We start from the raw sequence: 16169 nt of genomic DNA, 5'->3' as shown, positions 1-16169 counted from the left end.
GTGAGATACACCTAACACACTGGCACCAGAGTTGTTGGGCAAAGGAGAACGAAAAGAGGAAGGGAATGAGTGGGTGGTGCTGTGAAATGACTGCTTTTGGAGCTGTTAAGTCTAGTAATTAATATAACAACCATATAGCTTGGGCTCCTCATTGTACAAGAGTGCCATAAGCAATGCCAGGTGGGGTACAGAGCCAGCTGATGTCCACCCTGTGCCCTGGCAGGAATGATTCTTCCTCTGTCTCCTAGGTGCTGCCGGGAAGCCGGGGCCCCTTGGCTTGCCGGGCATGCCCGGCCGCAGTGTGGGCGTTGGGTACACCCTGGTGAAGCACAGTCAGTCAGAGCAGATCCCCCCGTGTCCCATTGGCATGAATAAGCTCTGGGATGGCTACAGCTTGTTGTATGTGGAGGGGCAGGAGAAGTCCCACAACCAGGATCTCGGTGAGTTGACAGAATTCTCTCAAGAATGAACAACACAAAATAACATTTAAGAAGCCATCCTCTGTGGCAGTGCAGAGGGCTGTAGTGGGGCTGGTGGCAGGTGGCTTGGCCAGATCTGCACTGGGAATGGTGTCACTTGTGCCATCCTCACCACTAAAAGTTGGTGTGTATGACTTGGAGTCTTTGCCAGAAGCTTGGTATGACTGCTTCTCTGATTCTTCCAGGTTTTGCTGGCTCATGTTTGCCTCGCTTCAGCACCATGCCTTTTATTTACTGCAACATCAATGAAGTGTGCTACTACGCCAGCCGAAACGACAAATCCTACTGGCTCTCCACCACTGCTCCCATCCCCATGATGCCCGTGGACAGCGTCCAGATCCCACAGTACATCAGCAGGTGCTCTGTGTGTGAAGCACCTTCCCAGGCTGTGGCTGTGCACAGCCAGGACATCACCATCCCACAGTGTCCCCTGGGCTGGCGCAGCCTGTGGATAGGATACTCCTTCCTTATGGTAAGGACACTACTGCTGGTGCAAAGGCAGCTTCAAACATTTCCATCTCTCCTCTCTAATGAGGTCTCTGAGACTGTGTTCTGTGAGTTACAGGAACCTGGAACCCTGTCTCTTCTTGCCTCAGCTCATTTCTTCATCAGCTGAGTTGCTGTAGCTCTGAGTTTGCTCTGTTTAGCAGCTGCCCTGATCAGTTTTGGTGGTAACACTGCTGCCTAAGTTCTGTATCGCCACAGAGGTTTGTTCTTCAAACCTTTCAATGTGGAAACAGTAATTCAGTTGCAGTATTGACTTAATCCTCTTTCTCAGTGGAGAAAGTTTTCCAGTGCACTCTCCTAGAAGCTTATTAGTGTCAGATTGTTAGAAAAACATGATGTCAGCATCGTTTCCAAATTTTCCCAACTTTCAAGTGAAAAGCTGGTTTTCTGTTATTCCAGGCCTGCATATTCAGCCTAAGTATGTTCCTTTGCTCTTTGCCTTCTAGCCCTGACTCAAGAGACAGAAACACACAGCCAGGGTATAATTTTGGTTGCCTGTGTACCTTCTTCTCTTCCTTTGAGCTCACTGGACTTGCCATCTTTGTTTCAGCACACTGCGGCGGGTGCAGAAGGCGGAGGCCAGTCCCTTGTCTCACCTGGCTCCTGCCTGGAGGATTTCCGAGCTACTCCATTCATCGAGTGCAATGGTGCTCGGGGAACGTGCCACTACTTTGCCAACAAGTACAGCTTCTGGCTGACCACGGTGGAGCAGGAGCAGCAGTTTGTCAGTGCTCCTCCCTCAGAGACTCTCAAAGCAGGGCAGCTTCGGACTCGGGTCAGCCGCTGCCAGGTGTGCATGAAGAACTTGTAGGAACAGAAGTGCAGTTATGGGAACAGTCTTTGTTACCCCAAACCTAGACATCACTGACTGGAGAAGGGTAAATTCACAAACCTCTTTTGTGTGTGTTTGATGGGTGAATCAAGACAGCCAGAACTCTACAGAAATCAAGTTTCAAGTCCAGGAATTTGTGCACAGAGGAGGGAAGGACCAGTGTTCTGAAGCCATTTTTTAAATGAAACACGGTGCTATGTTTTTACTTTGATGTTTTTTCCCCTCCTTTATGGCTACCTCAAAGTCTCAGTGAGTTCCTTACTCAGACTGAAGAGCAGCTGACACCTCGTACCACTCCTCTGTCCGAGGCACATCCAGTCATCACCCAGAGAGACTTTGCCAAAGCTATGCCTAATTAGTGCCTTTGCAAACAGTATTTGGTCTAGTGTAAGGGACTGGAGACTCATTCTCCTGTGAAACACAGAACCAGCTAAAATTTATCAGGATATGCTGGGTGACTTGGAAACACTATGCACTAATGGTTGATAATGGATTTTCTTAGAAAAATTGATTATTTGCTTTGCTTATTACACAGATGGAACATTCTTTCCTCCAGTGACAGGTGACCAGTTCTAATCCAGCCGGCTATCCACAGCCTACCTTAATGCAATTTTTCATGTGAAGATAAATCCAAAACACCTCTACCATTTTTCGTTGCTTTCTATTGAAATATATTCCAGGTCTGTTGGCTTCAAGGTCTGTGCTTATCTCCTTGCAACCACTGATATGCAGCCATACTTTATTAGCCAACATTTTATTACTATGAACATAAATTTTCTTTCTGAGGCAGCTTTGGCACACTTATTTTCAAGCTTATTATTCAAGCTGTGTGTGTTTGAAAAGTAGAGCCTTTACTAGATAGCATGCAAGCTTATGCAGATGCAGGAGTAAGCAGCTATGGGATGTATATTTTTTACTCCTGCAGTCACCATGTGTTACATACTGCTTCTTCTGGGCTTTATTGCTGTAAGTTTAAAAAAACTGTATCTCTACTGTATGCACTGTTAACTTTGCTTCAGGGCGTAATTAAAGAGAAGTGCCACTAATTGGATTTTCCTTGTATATTTTAGGGGAAACCCATGACAAAGGTATGCTTGTACGTATAATGAATTCATTCAGTAGGACTAAAGTTATTACCTTTAACCTCTCTGGAGTGGAGCCTGTGAAATCCTTGCTATTGACATTCCAGGACATTTCAAAGGAGTGCCTTGCAAATACACTGTCACCTTGGCTTAAAAATATTGAGGATAAAATTATTCAGAAAATTATTATCAATGCACAACTGAGACAATATTTTAAGCAGATAATAATCAGTAAAGATAAAAGTATTACTTGCATAACACATTATTATGTGTTCATAGATGGAGGTCAGAGCTCTCCAAGTTCTGGAGTTAAACCACACTAGAGATGAACAGGGAAGTTGAGGAACAATGAAGTCTTTCATCTCATTTATTCCTAATTGTGAAAGATCAGCAGCTGCTTTGGATGTATTTTGCAAGTATCTCTAAGACATTTTAACACTCCTGAGCAGCAGTCTATTCCTGCAGGATATCCAGTCTACTTCCTAGCTGTCCTGGCACAGACAGAGCATGTGGGATTTACATCCTGGGTTATGCACATGCAACTTTAAAACACTTGTGTGCACAGAGCAAAAAGCAAAGACTTCTGAAAAATCACACAGATAACTGACTAAGTACAATGAAATTTTCATCCACTGTGCTCCCATGGTGCTACAAAGAGCCTGGCTGGTCAGGCCTTTTATCTGCAGGGACTTGGCTTTATTTTTGAACGACACATGCAAACACATTTAATTTATTCCCCAGGACCAGAGCTTTATGCATTTTAAGCTGTATTGCCTTTAGAGAGCTGCTTCTCTTGAAGTAAGCAGCTCCACTGCTGTCCCTGTCTAAGCCTCCATCCACTTCCACCAGCCCCTCCCTGTCAGGTGCAGGGAGCAGGAATTCCAATTAGCAGCTGTTCTGCCATAAGCCCCATTCCCATCCACCTGTGTACCCCCACCCAGAGTCCTTTGAGAGCTCTGCAAGGCTCAGGCTCCTCTCTGAAGAGGCTAAGGGAGGCTTGGGGAATGAGCACCTGGTGCTCCACTGAGGGTCTTTTAGTTATTTTTTAGCAGGTACTGCTCAAGACCGAGCATTTCAGAACAAGGGCTCATTTTAATTTTTTGTCCATGTGGAGTAGAGGGCTGCAACTGGTGTCATAAGCACAGTAACTTCATGTATTAATGAAGAAATGCTTTGTTTAAAAAAAACTCTACAAAACCTGTGCAGCTAATCCATGGAGAGGGGAAGAAAATGATGTTTTTCCTAGATGTATAGTTTCCGCACCATGGCTAATAAAAATGAATTAACTGTGCCAAGGTCATGACTATTTTCTTGGAAATCACACTGGCCCTGATCCAGAAGTGCAAGTGAGAGGAGACAGCATTCAGGATTTCTCTACATGGTCATTTATTACTGAAGAGGAAAGTGTGTGACTTGTGTCCATTACACTATCGTGATAAAGTGATCAGAGTGGGGACTGTGATAGTAAAAAGGGACTGTAGAATGAATTAAAAGATCTTTGCCTTTATTCTGAGCTGGTTTTCTTAGAGCTGCTACAGAGATACTCTTTCTAAAAAGAAACAAAACTGCACCGGCTCTACTGATAAAACTGGAGAATTAAGGCACTTTTACCAAAACAGATTTCAAAAGGCAACAAGTCAAAACCCAACAATTAAGTAATTTGCATATGCCTATATATTAAGTTTTAAGATAACCTGGGCTATATTTAGTTCACACAAACAAATTAACAAAATATAGCAGCATACAACCTATGAAAAGCTTAAGAAATTTATTAGATGCACAGATAAAGTGCAGTAACACAGATTCTTGTGTAAATCTTTTTTAAAATAAATAAGGTACAGTTAAACCACCTTTGACTCACTTTAGCTCCGAAAGAAAAGTCAGCCTAAGTTTTAATGATTGAACTTTAAGGTCAAGGTGAAATATATCATAACTATAACAGTGGTTGTGATCTGTATCAACTGTTTGAGGCTCCTGTTCCTCTTGAGGTCTCCCAGAAACAGGAAGGCTGTTGCAAAATGGATACGTTAGACATAGTTCCTTTCACAGAAACATTTTTGTCATAAAGTGTGTTTGCTCAAATACATGTTAAAATATTTAACAAGGAAACAATTTTCTCCTGATCCAGTTGATCTTTTAAACAAGACAATGCATTTTTTTCTATGATGCAGCCCACAGGAAGGAACAGAAGTAGACATCCTCCTTAACTGAAGACTCTTGCTTTAAGAACTAAACTATTGCATTATATGAGAGCAAGAAATACCCATTTTGTGTTATCCCTTTCTCCAAACATACTCACTGACAGACTTATTTTTGCCTTAATCTCAGCAGTCCATTTGTCTTCAAGAAAGACACGCATTAAAAAGAGGTTCCCTTTCAGGGTCATACAATAAAATCTTTCAGTGCCTTTCCATCTGGGGAAGCTCTTTGACAGAAGGAACTGTCCCTGTAGGAGTTTTGGATGATACCAGATGTTTGTGCTCTGTTATCCATGATTTCAGGCACTTTTGGGCTAACATGGCTGTGTAATTTATGTCAATGCAATAATATTAGCAATATGTTCAATACTCAGAAGGGTCACCACAGTTCCTTCATACACTCAGGATTTCAAATTCTTCTTCCAATTCAAATAGCTTGTCAGTAGATTCAATGAGTTCTGAAAAATAAATTAAACAACTTAGAATGTGAAGACATGCCTAAATTTGTTTACTAAAAAAACCCTCAAACCTCCCCCCCATCCTTCTGAAATGCTGCTTTTATCTTGTGCTGACACGTAAATTGGACACAGCCTGTTTGGATAACTGATACTCTGTAAGAGTAAGGCATTTAATCATGCAGTGATTGCCTGACCCTCAGAAAAGCCCAGTTATTCCTCCTGCTGGCTGAGGAGCCTCACTCTGCTGCCCAGCAGCACTTTCAGTGTACCACACCTGCTCCTGTGGTTGTCACTTCTGGCTTGCTCGGAGGTATGAAAGGAGGCCAGTGGGGTGGGTGCTTCTGGACCAGCTCAAACATCCGCAGGCTCTGCTGCTTTAGAATCTCCTGAGGACAGAATACAAACCAAAACCCATTTTTAATATCTGTCAAAGAACAAAGGCTGTAAATTCCTGTTAGGTCAGATACCTGCCATCACGAATCACAGCTTCACACATCTCTAGTATTGTCCTACTTGAAAACACACCTGGAGATGATCTCTTAAACTCCTACAAGTTATCAGTGCATTATAACAAGCTTTTATACATCTATAATTTTGTTTACATGGAACAAACACATACCAAGAACACACTTCTGCCCTTTAAAAGTAAATTACTTGCTTGGACCTCTCTGTGTTCAAGTTTTCTGTTGATCAATGGGAACAAAAGATCTATCTATTCAAAAGAATCCAAGAGATTTCGGAAGATAGGTTTTGATCAGGAGAAACAAGTTATTGCAACAAAATTTTACTGCTATCAGGTGAGGTCCATCATATCCTCTACTTCAGTTATTTGCAAACTGCTTTCTGTAGCCTTTTTTTAAATAAATGCTTTTGGTTGGTGGTACTTTATATTCACATTTCTGTTGCTTAATATTCCAACTGCTTGCTGTGTTTCTCAGTAAATGACTTAGGTATGAGCCACTAACACAGTACTGCTTACTGAAGACAAACTCAGAAGGGGCTGTATGTACTTGTTCTCCCAGTGCCAGGGCTCAGGGCTGCTAAATGCTGAACAAGCTCCATCAGCAGTGTCAGCTCTTCCTGATCATTAGTGCCACCTTCACTGGGGATCATTTGATTTGCAGGCCAGGAATTCCCATTAACCAAAAAAAGAACAGTATCCATGATTTCATACAGAGCAAAAAAAGATAGCAGTATTACCTTTTGTACAAGACTACACCAGTTATCAAAATCACATTCTTCTTTGCAAAAGAAGCCCTAAGGAAAGAATACACACAGTAATATTAAATACAATATGTCAATGAGCAAAGATCCTGTGGTATCTATGTATGGGTTATATCTCGTGACAATCACCCATAACCCAACCAAAGGACACTGGCACGAGATCAGACTGAATTTCTTCAACTGCCACAGTATTCTTGTGGTCTATACTGGATTACTTCTACAAGAAATTTCACTTGAAGATTGGTAGATTAAATAAAACAAGCTCAGGTGAGTATCTTCTCGAGAGCAACCAATGCACAGATGGCAGTGATGGAATAAAGTAAGGAAATCTGATTCAGTTCCTTGCTTAGACTTTCAAACTGCTTCTTGGAATAAGTCTATGTTGCCCAGGAAAGAAACTTAATTGGCTCCCCAGGATATAAACAGCTGGTTCCCTGCTTGAGCTAAATTAATGTATCCTATGCAGTTCAACTACTATGTGTTGAATTTTAGATTGCAGAAGAGTGCCCTGAGATCTTGACTGTGATCAAGGAAACGTTGCTGCCCTTATCAATACACAGAGGTATTGCTTTGAACAAAGTACCCACATTTATTATTTTCTAACACCTACTAAAGCTACTGAGGGGTCCAAATTCATGATCTTCATTCTGTGTGGGGCTTGCTGGCAGTGGAAGCTCTTGTCATCAACTGTGCCATTTTCTTCTGAATCTACAAAACTCTGAGTGGTGTGAGGGTCCAAGTAGATCAGCTCATTGCCTGGAGGGGTAAAATCCACATGGTGATAACAAGCAAGAAGCAGTAATAAACACTTATTCCATCCAGACTTGTAAAACATAAATTGGATTACACAGTCCGTATCTCAACTCTCTACTTAGGGAGTCTTTAAGAGACCTGGAAAGCCAGGCACAACAGTATCCCACAGGGCATTTAGAATAATTTTCCACTGTTACCTTTTAGAGCAGATTTTTTTGATGTTTTTTTGTACCTTTGTCACATAGTTTCCTTTATCTACCTGAAGTCCAGTACATTTTTTAAAAATCTCAACTGCAGTAATCCCTAACATTCCTCAGATCAAAGATACAGGATGACCACAAATCCAATCTGTAATCTCATTAGGCATTCACCCAGAAATTGAACAAATAAGTCTGAGTAAAACAGCTCAGGTTTTACAAAAGAAAGAACAAAATATCCAAGGAGTTACAGATCAAACCAGGGTAAAATATCAAAGGCTGAATCTAGGATCAACTATTGCATTAATAAATAAAGACATAGAAGAAGGTGAAGGACATACTGCTTTGAGAAAAAATTGAAAAATACGAGACAATAAGAGAGCCAAGAAGCAAAAGAATAAAACAAGACACTCTTCACTGGAAAATATGAATGATTAGAAAAAATACAGTATTTAAGCAGCAGTGACATTTCACATTTTTTGAATGCTATCAACTTTTCTTAGTGTCTTGTTCTTGCTTATATCATTCCACATTTTTATAACATCTTTTGCTGCTTCTTTTCTGTTCCTATTAGGATGGTTCCTGATGGTTCCTGTATGTTCAGGATGAACATACATCCTGAGGTATGTTTCTTCTTCTCCATTCTCAAGCTTAAAATGCTTACTATTGCCCCTTCCCAAAGAAAGTCCTTTCTCTTTCAGTCACATAGATATTTGGAGTAAGTTTCTTTCTTCCTTACCTAAAAATCCTATAAAATAATAGGCATTATTGGGTTTCCCTCCTAATGCTCCCAAAGACTGTGGCATCTTAAAGCATTCCTAGGAGTCCAAAGAGAGAAAAATTAAATTGATTTGTTTACTGATGTACCAGATACCTGAACTTTTTCACATACACAAACAAGTCACTGAAGAATGCCTTACTTTAAATGCATCAATATACACTGGATTGATGTGATTAATCCCTAGCCGGAGAGGGATAATGAGCAAGAGGGGCTTCCAGCCTGGGCACAATCCTGCTGTGTTCTTGTTTGGGCCAAGAGCACTTCTGTGCAAATGTGCACTGCTGTGGGCAACACTGCTGCTCTGGGCAGGGGACCAGCACATCTTCTCTGGGGGAATGAAAAGAGACATCAGTGAATACACACAGGAACACAGAGCAGAGCTTTCAATCATGAATTAAATTACTTTTCCAGACAGCTTTATAGAGCTCCTGTTTTAAGAAAAAAGGAGCAGGGCATGGAAATCCTGACTATTTACTAGAAGTAATTCTGGCAGTCAGAGTATGTGCTGGCACATTAGTGAGACATAGGAAAAATGAGGGGATGAATGTTTAAGACTGCAGCTACATTTACTATTTGCAGTATTAAAGCTGTCAAGCTTTGCCTGGGAGATGATATAGCAGGGAGGAAGCATCAGAAACTCTTAAGGGAAGAGTTCTACATGTTATTTCATGTCTACATCCCTTCCAGTGATGTAGACATGAAACAAGCAGAAGTAGGGACTAAAGTAGAATCAGGCTATGGCCTGAATACCACCTGTAAACCCACCCTTCTTACAATTTTAAGTTGAAAATGGGCCACACATTTCTGAAGGATCTGCCCTTCATTTCTCTTTTGCTTGACAAAAGCAAATTTCTGGCAAACTCTATATTACAAGCAATTCTCTGTATTTTTACATACTGCAACTTCATTCCATTGCTGGAGTAGGAGTTAAGGTAGCACAGACCAAACTCCACTTTCTCATCCTCATGGTATGTGAGCTGGTCACCAAAAATGCCTCACTGTTCTGTGCTAACTTTATTTTTGGAAACCCCAAACCTGAGTATCCTTTTCCTTTATTTGCTTCCTTACCCTGTAACAAATAGGGATAGTGCCAAGATTTTGCCCATACTTAGATACAATCAGGAGAGTGAATTCAAATCAAAAACTGTCCCCAAGGAAATAATCACATAATCATCAAATCATTTAGGCCAGAAAAGACCTTTGATGTCATCAAATCCAACCACTACCCTAATGCTCCCAGAAGTAGTTTGTCCAAACAATTAAATTTGCCCTGAGCTTGAGCTACTCAAGCTCAAAGTAGCTACTCAAGCTACTAAAGCAGTCCTGCAAAAGCTCCTGTTTCACTTACTGATGTCCTCGATGACCACTGTATTGTCCATAGATACATAAACTGCTAACGAATTCCATTCATCAAATAAAGCAAGCTTCCTAGAAAACACAGAGGCAATAATTAATAAAAGCTCTCTAGGACCATGAGGATAGCTTTTAACTCGGGACAGTTAAACAGTTCTTGAGTAAAAAAGTCACTTATTTGGAAGAAAAATTTGTTGGTTTTTTTAAGTCTCCATGTAATAAAAAGATAACTTGCAGTGTTTAACACATTTAGAAAAAAATAATAATGAGTGATTCCAGGAAAAGCACACACACTATACCATGTGAAAGCTGTTTTGTCCCTTTGCCAAATGCAGGGATAGTAACAGCTCAACCACATGATTAGGTTTATTACTTTTTGTTGCAATTAACAGATTCCACTGTGGGATTCTGCCCATGGTGCCTAACATCATGTAGAAAAGAAAAATATTTCTATGCCAGTTTTTCCACGTTACTCTGTGCTTAAGAAGTTCAGTGGAACTATTTCAGGTTGTTAAACGCCAGAGCAGCTCAAGATTTTGGCACCCAAAAGTTAGGAGGGTGGCATAATAGCACACAGGTTTCAGTCCACTTTGTGTGACATCCAGAACTCTGGGGAAGGGAGCTCTCAGGCTGCACAGGCAGCGTTGGTTGTCTAAAATAAGCCTGAAAAACTGGTATGTGAGTCAAGAAGAATTTGTAAGGGAAAAGGAGCTGGAGGGCAGGACATCCTTCAGCTCCTTTCTCTCTCCAGAAGGTGTCTGTCCCAGGCCTGCAGCAAACGACACCCAGGAGCTGCAGTCCAGCCTCCACCCGAAATCTGGGACGCTCCCTATCCCTCAGCAAAGTCAGCTCTAGTGAGGTTTCCAGACCAGGAGGAGCTTCCACGTTCTCCCCAGCAGCCTCGGGCAGCCCCGCGAGCACGTCCCAGGAACCCCTGCCATGACTTTGACTTACTTCAGTACTTGAGCAACTGTATTTGGTCCAAACCACTCTCCAATGGACTTCCCCTCTCCAACACCCATCTGTGCTGTTGTTGAAAGAGAAAACACACACAGGAGAAGACCACAGAGAGGCTGGTCACAGTCTGTGCCAAACAGCATGGCCTACCAATACCTTGACAAACACTCTAGAGCAAGTGCAAGCTGTATTTACCAACAATTATTTTCTCAACCTACACTCTTTTCAAGACTTAATGACTGCTAGTTCCCTTGGAAGAAGTTCCTAAGCTGTAATGACAACTACAAATATGTCCTTACTTACAACTTACAGCAATAACTTTTACGACTGTCTATTTTAACACTATCAACTCTGTTACCCTAAACCTGCACACTTTATCAAGAGCCAGATTCTAGAATACAGATTTATTTAGGTCTTAGTGAATAATATTTCTGAATTATTATACTTCATACCCACTCGCATACATTTTTATTTATATGTAAAAATATACATTGTCTTCATAATCACCTTTTAAAAATGTTTCATTAACTTACTTCAAATGAGAAAGTTTCAACAACTGTAGGAACTTCAGCAGACAAAAGGAAGTTGATGTGTGTTCTTACCCATTTGATGGATGGAATAACAGCAATCTTTTCTATCCAGAAAGCACCGTAAGATTCTATGATATTCTTCTGGTTGTTTTTTGTGTTTTTCCCATTGCCAATCTATCAGGAAAAAAGTTAAACAGATTAAAAAATAATGTTTTCATTGTATTGATCCAATTTCTAGACAGCAGAAAGCCATACAATGAGATTTTAAGAGACGATCCATCTCTAATATTTACATTTTATTTAGACATCCTAGAAGTCACACCTTGTCATTTATTATCAAGTTACCCTTTATCATCACATGCTATTGTGTGAAAATTGGGAAACTAAAATGACAATGCCAACTGCAAGTATATCTTGAGTGATCACTGTTGAGAATTGATAGTTATTGTTCTACGTGAGCTTCCAAGACTATTTAAAACTGTTCTGTTTGGACTTTATCAGATTTGCAAACAACTGTAGGATAATAAGACTCATAAAGCAAAATGCAAACACAATGCTGGCCCTCTCCCACAGCAAAATCCAAACCATGACTTTGCCACATGAGCTTCTGACATAAGGTAATTACCTCACATTTACTAACAGAGAAACATACACACAGAGCTGATGCTATTTAGACCCATACTGCAAGTTCAAGGTCTAGTTTTTCTCAGGTACTACTCTTTCAGTTAAATCTTTGCAATACCCTTTTGTGTATTCAGTTATTAAAGTGGTAAATGCACACATCGTGCTGCCATAGAAACCGTGACAAAAGAGCATAAGGATCACAGACCCAGCCACAGCAAGGTAATTGACAGGAGAGTGACACACAGAGCACACCTACGACACTCACCCATGATCCTGGGATATGGGGTGTCAGTAGAATTACAGACACTAGTGGGGTCTGCTGTGGGGTCTGGACTCAGGCTGCTGATGGGTGAAGGGTTTGTGAAGTACTTTGTGCGGTGTCTATCATTCTGTCACTACTGACACGCCACCCTGAGCCAGAATTTTGGTGGCTATGTAAATGAAAAAAGGGGAAGAACTCAGATCCATGGTAGCAAGTTTTCCCTTGGCTTCAACTTGGGTATTCCTCATAAAAAATTATAAAATAACAAGAGTGGGATTCCCTATTTGTCCTTCCTCTATTTTTTGTTTCTCTGCTTAGGGCTGATATGGTTTTGCCCCATCAGACAAGAACAGTTCACTAATAACTTTATCAAGGCATCACAGAAAGTTTCATTAATAAATTTAGGTTTTATGCTTTTATGGAAAACGACAACAAAAATGAAACAGCTTCCAAATAACACAAAAGTTGCCTCAGCAACAGTACTCACCTCTTCCTAAATGTCTGCAGATCAGTGCCTGGGCCAGCATCATCTGCCCACACCTCAGCATGCATCCCCAGCCCGCGTCAGATGAGGGACCGGTGCCTCCTGGGAACAGAGGTGCTCACATCAGCACAGGCTCTGCACAGAGCCAGCTTCTGAGAGAACCCACAGGCAAACCTCTAACAACTGCCCCACAGCTGAGGGAGAGCCAGCCTGTCCCACTGAGCCAGCTCCTTTCTCCCCACAGCGCTGGTGTCACTTCACTGCTTGCCCACAAACATGAAGACCTGATTATATACAGGTACAAGCAAACACTGATTTTGATAGCTTTAATCTTTTGTTTGCACACACAGTTAAATTATGATCAAAATGTTCTAGTACTGTAAAACTAACTTTTCAGTCCCCAACATCATCACTAATCCTGCTAATCCATAACCAGGCTGCTGGAATGCAGCATACTCACCAATAGGTGAAAACTTTCTTCTGTACGTAAACCAGAGACGAGCACTTATATCCAACAATAACTTAGATTTGTCTGGAATAATTTTAAGAGGAAATAAATTACTAAAACAGAATTAAAACTGAAAAATTCAAATTATCCCTGTACAGTTAATATATAGAGTGCATGGAAAGCTCCTATAGCTTTTACATACAAGACCCTTAGTACTTAAAACATTTTTTAGCAATTTAAACACAGAGAGCTTTTGCAGACTGCTAATTAAAGTTAACTTATTAAGGATGAAATAATTATTAGCCAATGAAATTTTACAAGGTGCTTGGAATGACTATGCCCAGCCTGAATAAAACAACTCTGGAGAACTGTCTTCAGGACAGAACTGGTAAAGCAGGTTAAGAAGTTCTACGTGCAAATCAACATGGAATTATACATTACTTCCAAACCCAACAGAAAGTAATTTTAAGAAAAGGTTAATAATGTTAAATTGAATGAAACCTCTCTTTTTTCTTGTTTGTTTAAACCCATGCACTTACAGATTCCTCCAAAGGCTCTGAAGAATGCTTAAGAATCCTATTTGCTGCATTTTCCCTTAGCTGTGGCTCAGACTGGCTGCCTTTTCCAAAGGATCCTTCAGCTGATCCTCAAGCAGCACCCTGGGCTGTTCCACATTGGTGGCCACTGCCTTTGACATATAACACAGGAGGATGGCCCTGTCGTCTCCCCAGGGATCAAAACTCACTTCTGAAATCTTACTTTTATATAAACACATTACTCTGCTCTAGCTTTTAGGTCGTGCACTTATTTTCACTAAAATGCAGCATGTGCCACAGACTAACTTATTGTTGTTATCTGAAATATCATTTCAGTTGCAAGTAACAGGCTGTGGACAGCATCCCTCATAGGAAAATGACATCAGTAATGCTGAACATTTCCCAAAAGTTATTTATATATTTATTTCTGAGGCCCTGATGTTGTGAAGTGATGAGGCTCATATTTGACAGCCTCTGCTAAGAATGTGATCACATTGCAGGAATTATAGTGGAAGCACATTGGCCTTGGTTCTCGTTTCTGTACAGGAGGAATTCCTGCTTACATCTGGTGTCTCACTGATGAAGAACAAACTTCCCACATGAGACATTTAGGGAATTATTAAGGAAAGGAAGGAGCTGTTGCTGCTTGTGAATCTATGAATATTCTACAGATGTTACAGATAATTTAATTCTAAAGATACCTGTGTTTAGGTGGTGCTGCCTTCCTAAAATCCACACTGGCTCATCAGTTTCTGGAAATTCTTCTAAGTAGTCTGACAAAATAGTGATCTGGTTTTCATACCTAGACAAAACTGAACAAGAATACACAAAATTCAAACTCCATTTTATCCCCTTATTCTTTTATGCACAACTTGGAGATCTCAAACTGAACTAGTTTGTAGTAAGACTTTACAGCCTTTGGGGCTTCTCAGCAGCACTGCCAGCTGCTTTTAATTTTCTCCCTTAAAAGCTGCTCTGACTGAAATAACCAATGCCTTGGTTTTTATTTAGATCCTCAGTGAGTGCTGAGAGAACACCAGGAATAACACCTTTATAAGCAATCTCACTGAAGCCAGTGACAGAAGTTCAGGATGACTGCAGTAAGGACGAGATGTGATTCAGGATAATGAGGAAAGGAAAAAAAAAATAGGCACCACAGTTTGATCTGAAACGTAGAAAAAATACAAATCAGAGTGATTATGGCCTCATGCTTAATGGAAATCATGTGAAAAGTGTTAGCAAGACTGGGCTTTATTTTCCCAACTGGAGATTTGAAACACTTCAGAAAAAAAAAAAAAATAGATGTATTAATGTTAATATTCAACACCACATCTATTTAGTGAAAAATAACAAATGATAATACTACCAAAAGAAGACAGTCCAACCATTTTCTAGATCATTAAAATGGTGCTTTTTGAAAGAGTGCAACAACCTTTCAAGTGTAAAAATTAATGTAAAATCATATATATAAAGTAAGATTCCGTTAAAAATAATATACATTCCAGCGATCAGAAGGGAGCTGCACCACCCTCTGGCTGGAGCCTCGGGCCAGCAGTGCCGAGCCCCGACGCTCAGCGTCCCCGCAGGCAGTGGTGAAACACCGCGCCGGACTCCTCTAGGGCTGTCAGCTCAGCAAAACAGCTTCTCGCACTGTGCTCTGCATTCTCCGTCAGAAAAGCCGTCACTCACTGCACTTCCAGAGCAAATTATCTGCCTTTTACTCCAAAGACTTAAGACACTCTCGACCCCCGAAATCCAACTGGAGGCACCTGCACCCCCTTCGCGGCCACCTCTATCGCCTCCGCTCTCGTACTTCACCCCGGAGCTCTTGAGAAGGCACCGCCACCGTTTCTTTTTCATTGCCGGGGTCCCCTTCCCCTTCCCGGCGCTCCCCCACAGCGCTCCCCGCCGAGCTGCGGCGCCTCCCGGAGCGGGGCTGCAGACCAGGTTCCGGCCCCTCCGCTCAGGCCGCCCCACGCCCCAGCCGAGCCCCCTCACGGCCGGGCCCCCACCCGAGCCCCCCAGCCCCGGCCCCGGGAGAGGCCGCGGGACCCAGGCGCCAGGCGACCCCTCAGGGCGGATCGCACCGTGCCGCCCGCGCCCCGGGCGCGGCCCTCAGCCCGCGGGCGTCTCCCGCCGCTGGGAGCCCCACTGGATCTCCGGAGCCCCGGCCTGGCCCCTCAGCGCTGCCGCGCTAGCCGTGCCCGCGCCCCGCGCCCCTCACCGGCCTCCATCCTCCCGCTGTCACCATCCTCCTCCCCTTCGCCCCGACACGGAGGCACAACACGGCCGCGCCGCGGGGCGCCCTGGGAGCTGCAGTCCCGCCGCCGACCAGGAGCGCACCGCCTCCTCGTCCAAGAGACTACAAGCCCCAGCAGCCCCCGCGGCCCGGGCGGTGAGCGGAGCAGGCGGGCAGGCGCGATTGGCTGGACTGGGAGCCGGCGCCCTTCTGATTGGCGGTTCG

The 16169-nt window shown here is 42.4% G+C and overlaps 2 protein-coding genes across 3 annotated transcripts in view; one reads left to right on the top strand and one right to left on the bottom strand.

Annotated features, from left to right (window-relative positions):
* Positions 1-4191, top strand: part of COL4A6 (collagen type IV alpha 6 chain) — a 109981-nt gene extending 105790 nt beyond the window's left edge. For both annotated transcript variants that reach the window (XM_018914331.3, XM_050974445.1), the window contains 3 exons: positions 249-440; positions 665-951; positions 1537-4191. In XM_018914331.3, coding sequence (XP_018769876.2) covers positions 249-440; positions 665-951; positions 1537-1797 — 740 coding nt within the window. In that variant the 3' untranslated portion in view covers positions 1798-4191. The remainder of the gene's footprint in view (positions 1-248; positions 441-664; positions 952-1536) is intronic.
* A 460-nt stretch (positions 4192-4651) lies between these two features.
* Positions 4652-16063, bottom strand: ATG4A (autophagy related 4A cysteine peptidase). The gene is made up of 13 exons (XM_030228904.2): positions 15930-16063; positions 14407-14517; positions 13182-13253; positions 12725-12823; positions 11424-11525; positions 10819-10891; positions 9860-9939; positions 8651-8838; positions 8470-8548; positions 7391-7536; positions 6757-6813; positions 5831-5942; positions 4652-5556 (listed from the first exon to the last, which is right to left on the bottom strand). The coding sequence occupies exons 1-13, from the start codon at positions 15937-15939 to the stop codon at positions 5492-5494; spliced, it is 1194 nt and encodes a 397-aa protein (XP_030084764.1). The 5' UTR covers positions 15940-16063; the 3' UTR covers positions 4652-5491.
* Positions 16064-16169: the final 106 nt, after the last annotated feature.

Source organism: Serinus canaria, chromosome 4A (genome assembly GCF_022539315.1).
Source record: "Serinus canaria isolate serCan28SL12 chromosome 4A, serCan2020, whole genome shotgun sequence".
NCBI lineage: Eukaryota > Metazoa > Chordata > Aves > Passeriformes > Fringillidae > Serinus > Serinus canaria.
This window is presented reverse-complemented; position numbering and strand designations above follow the sequence as displayed.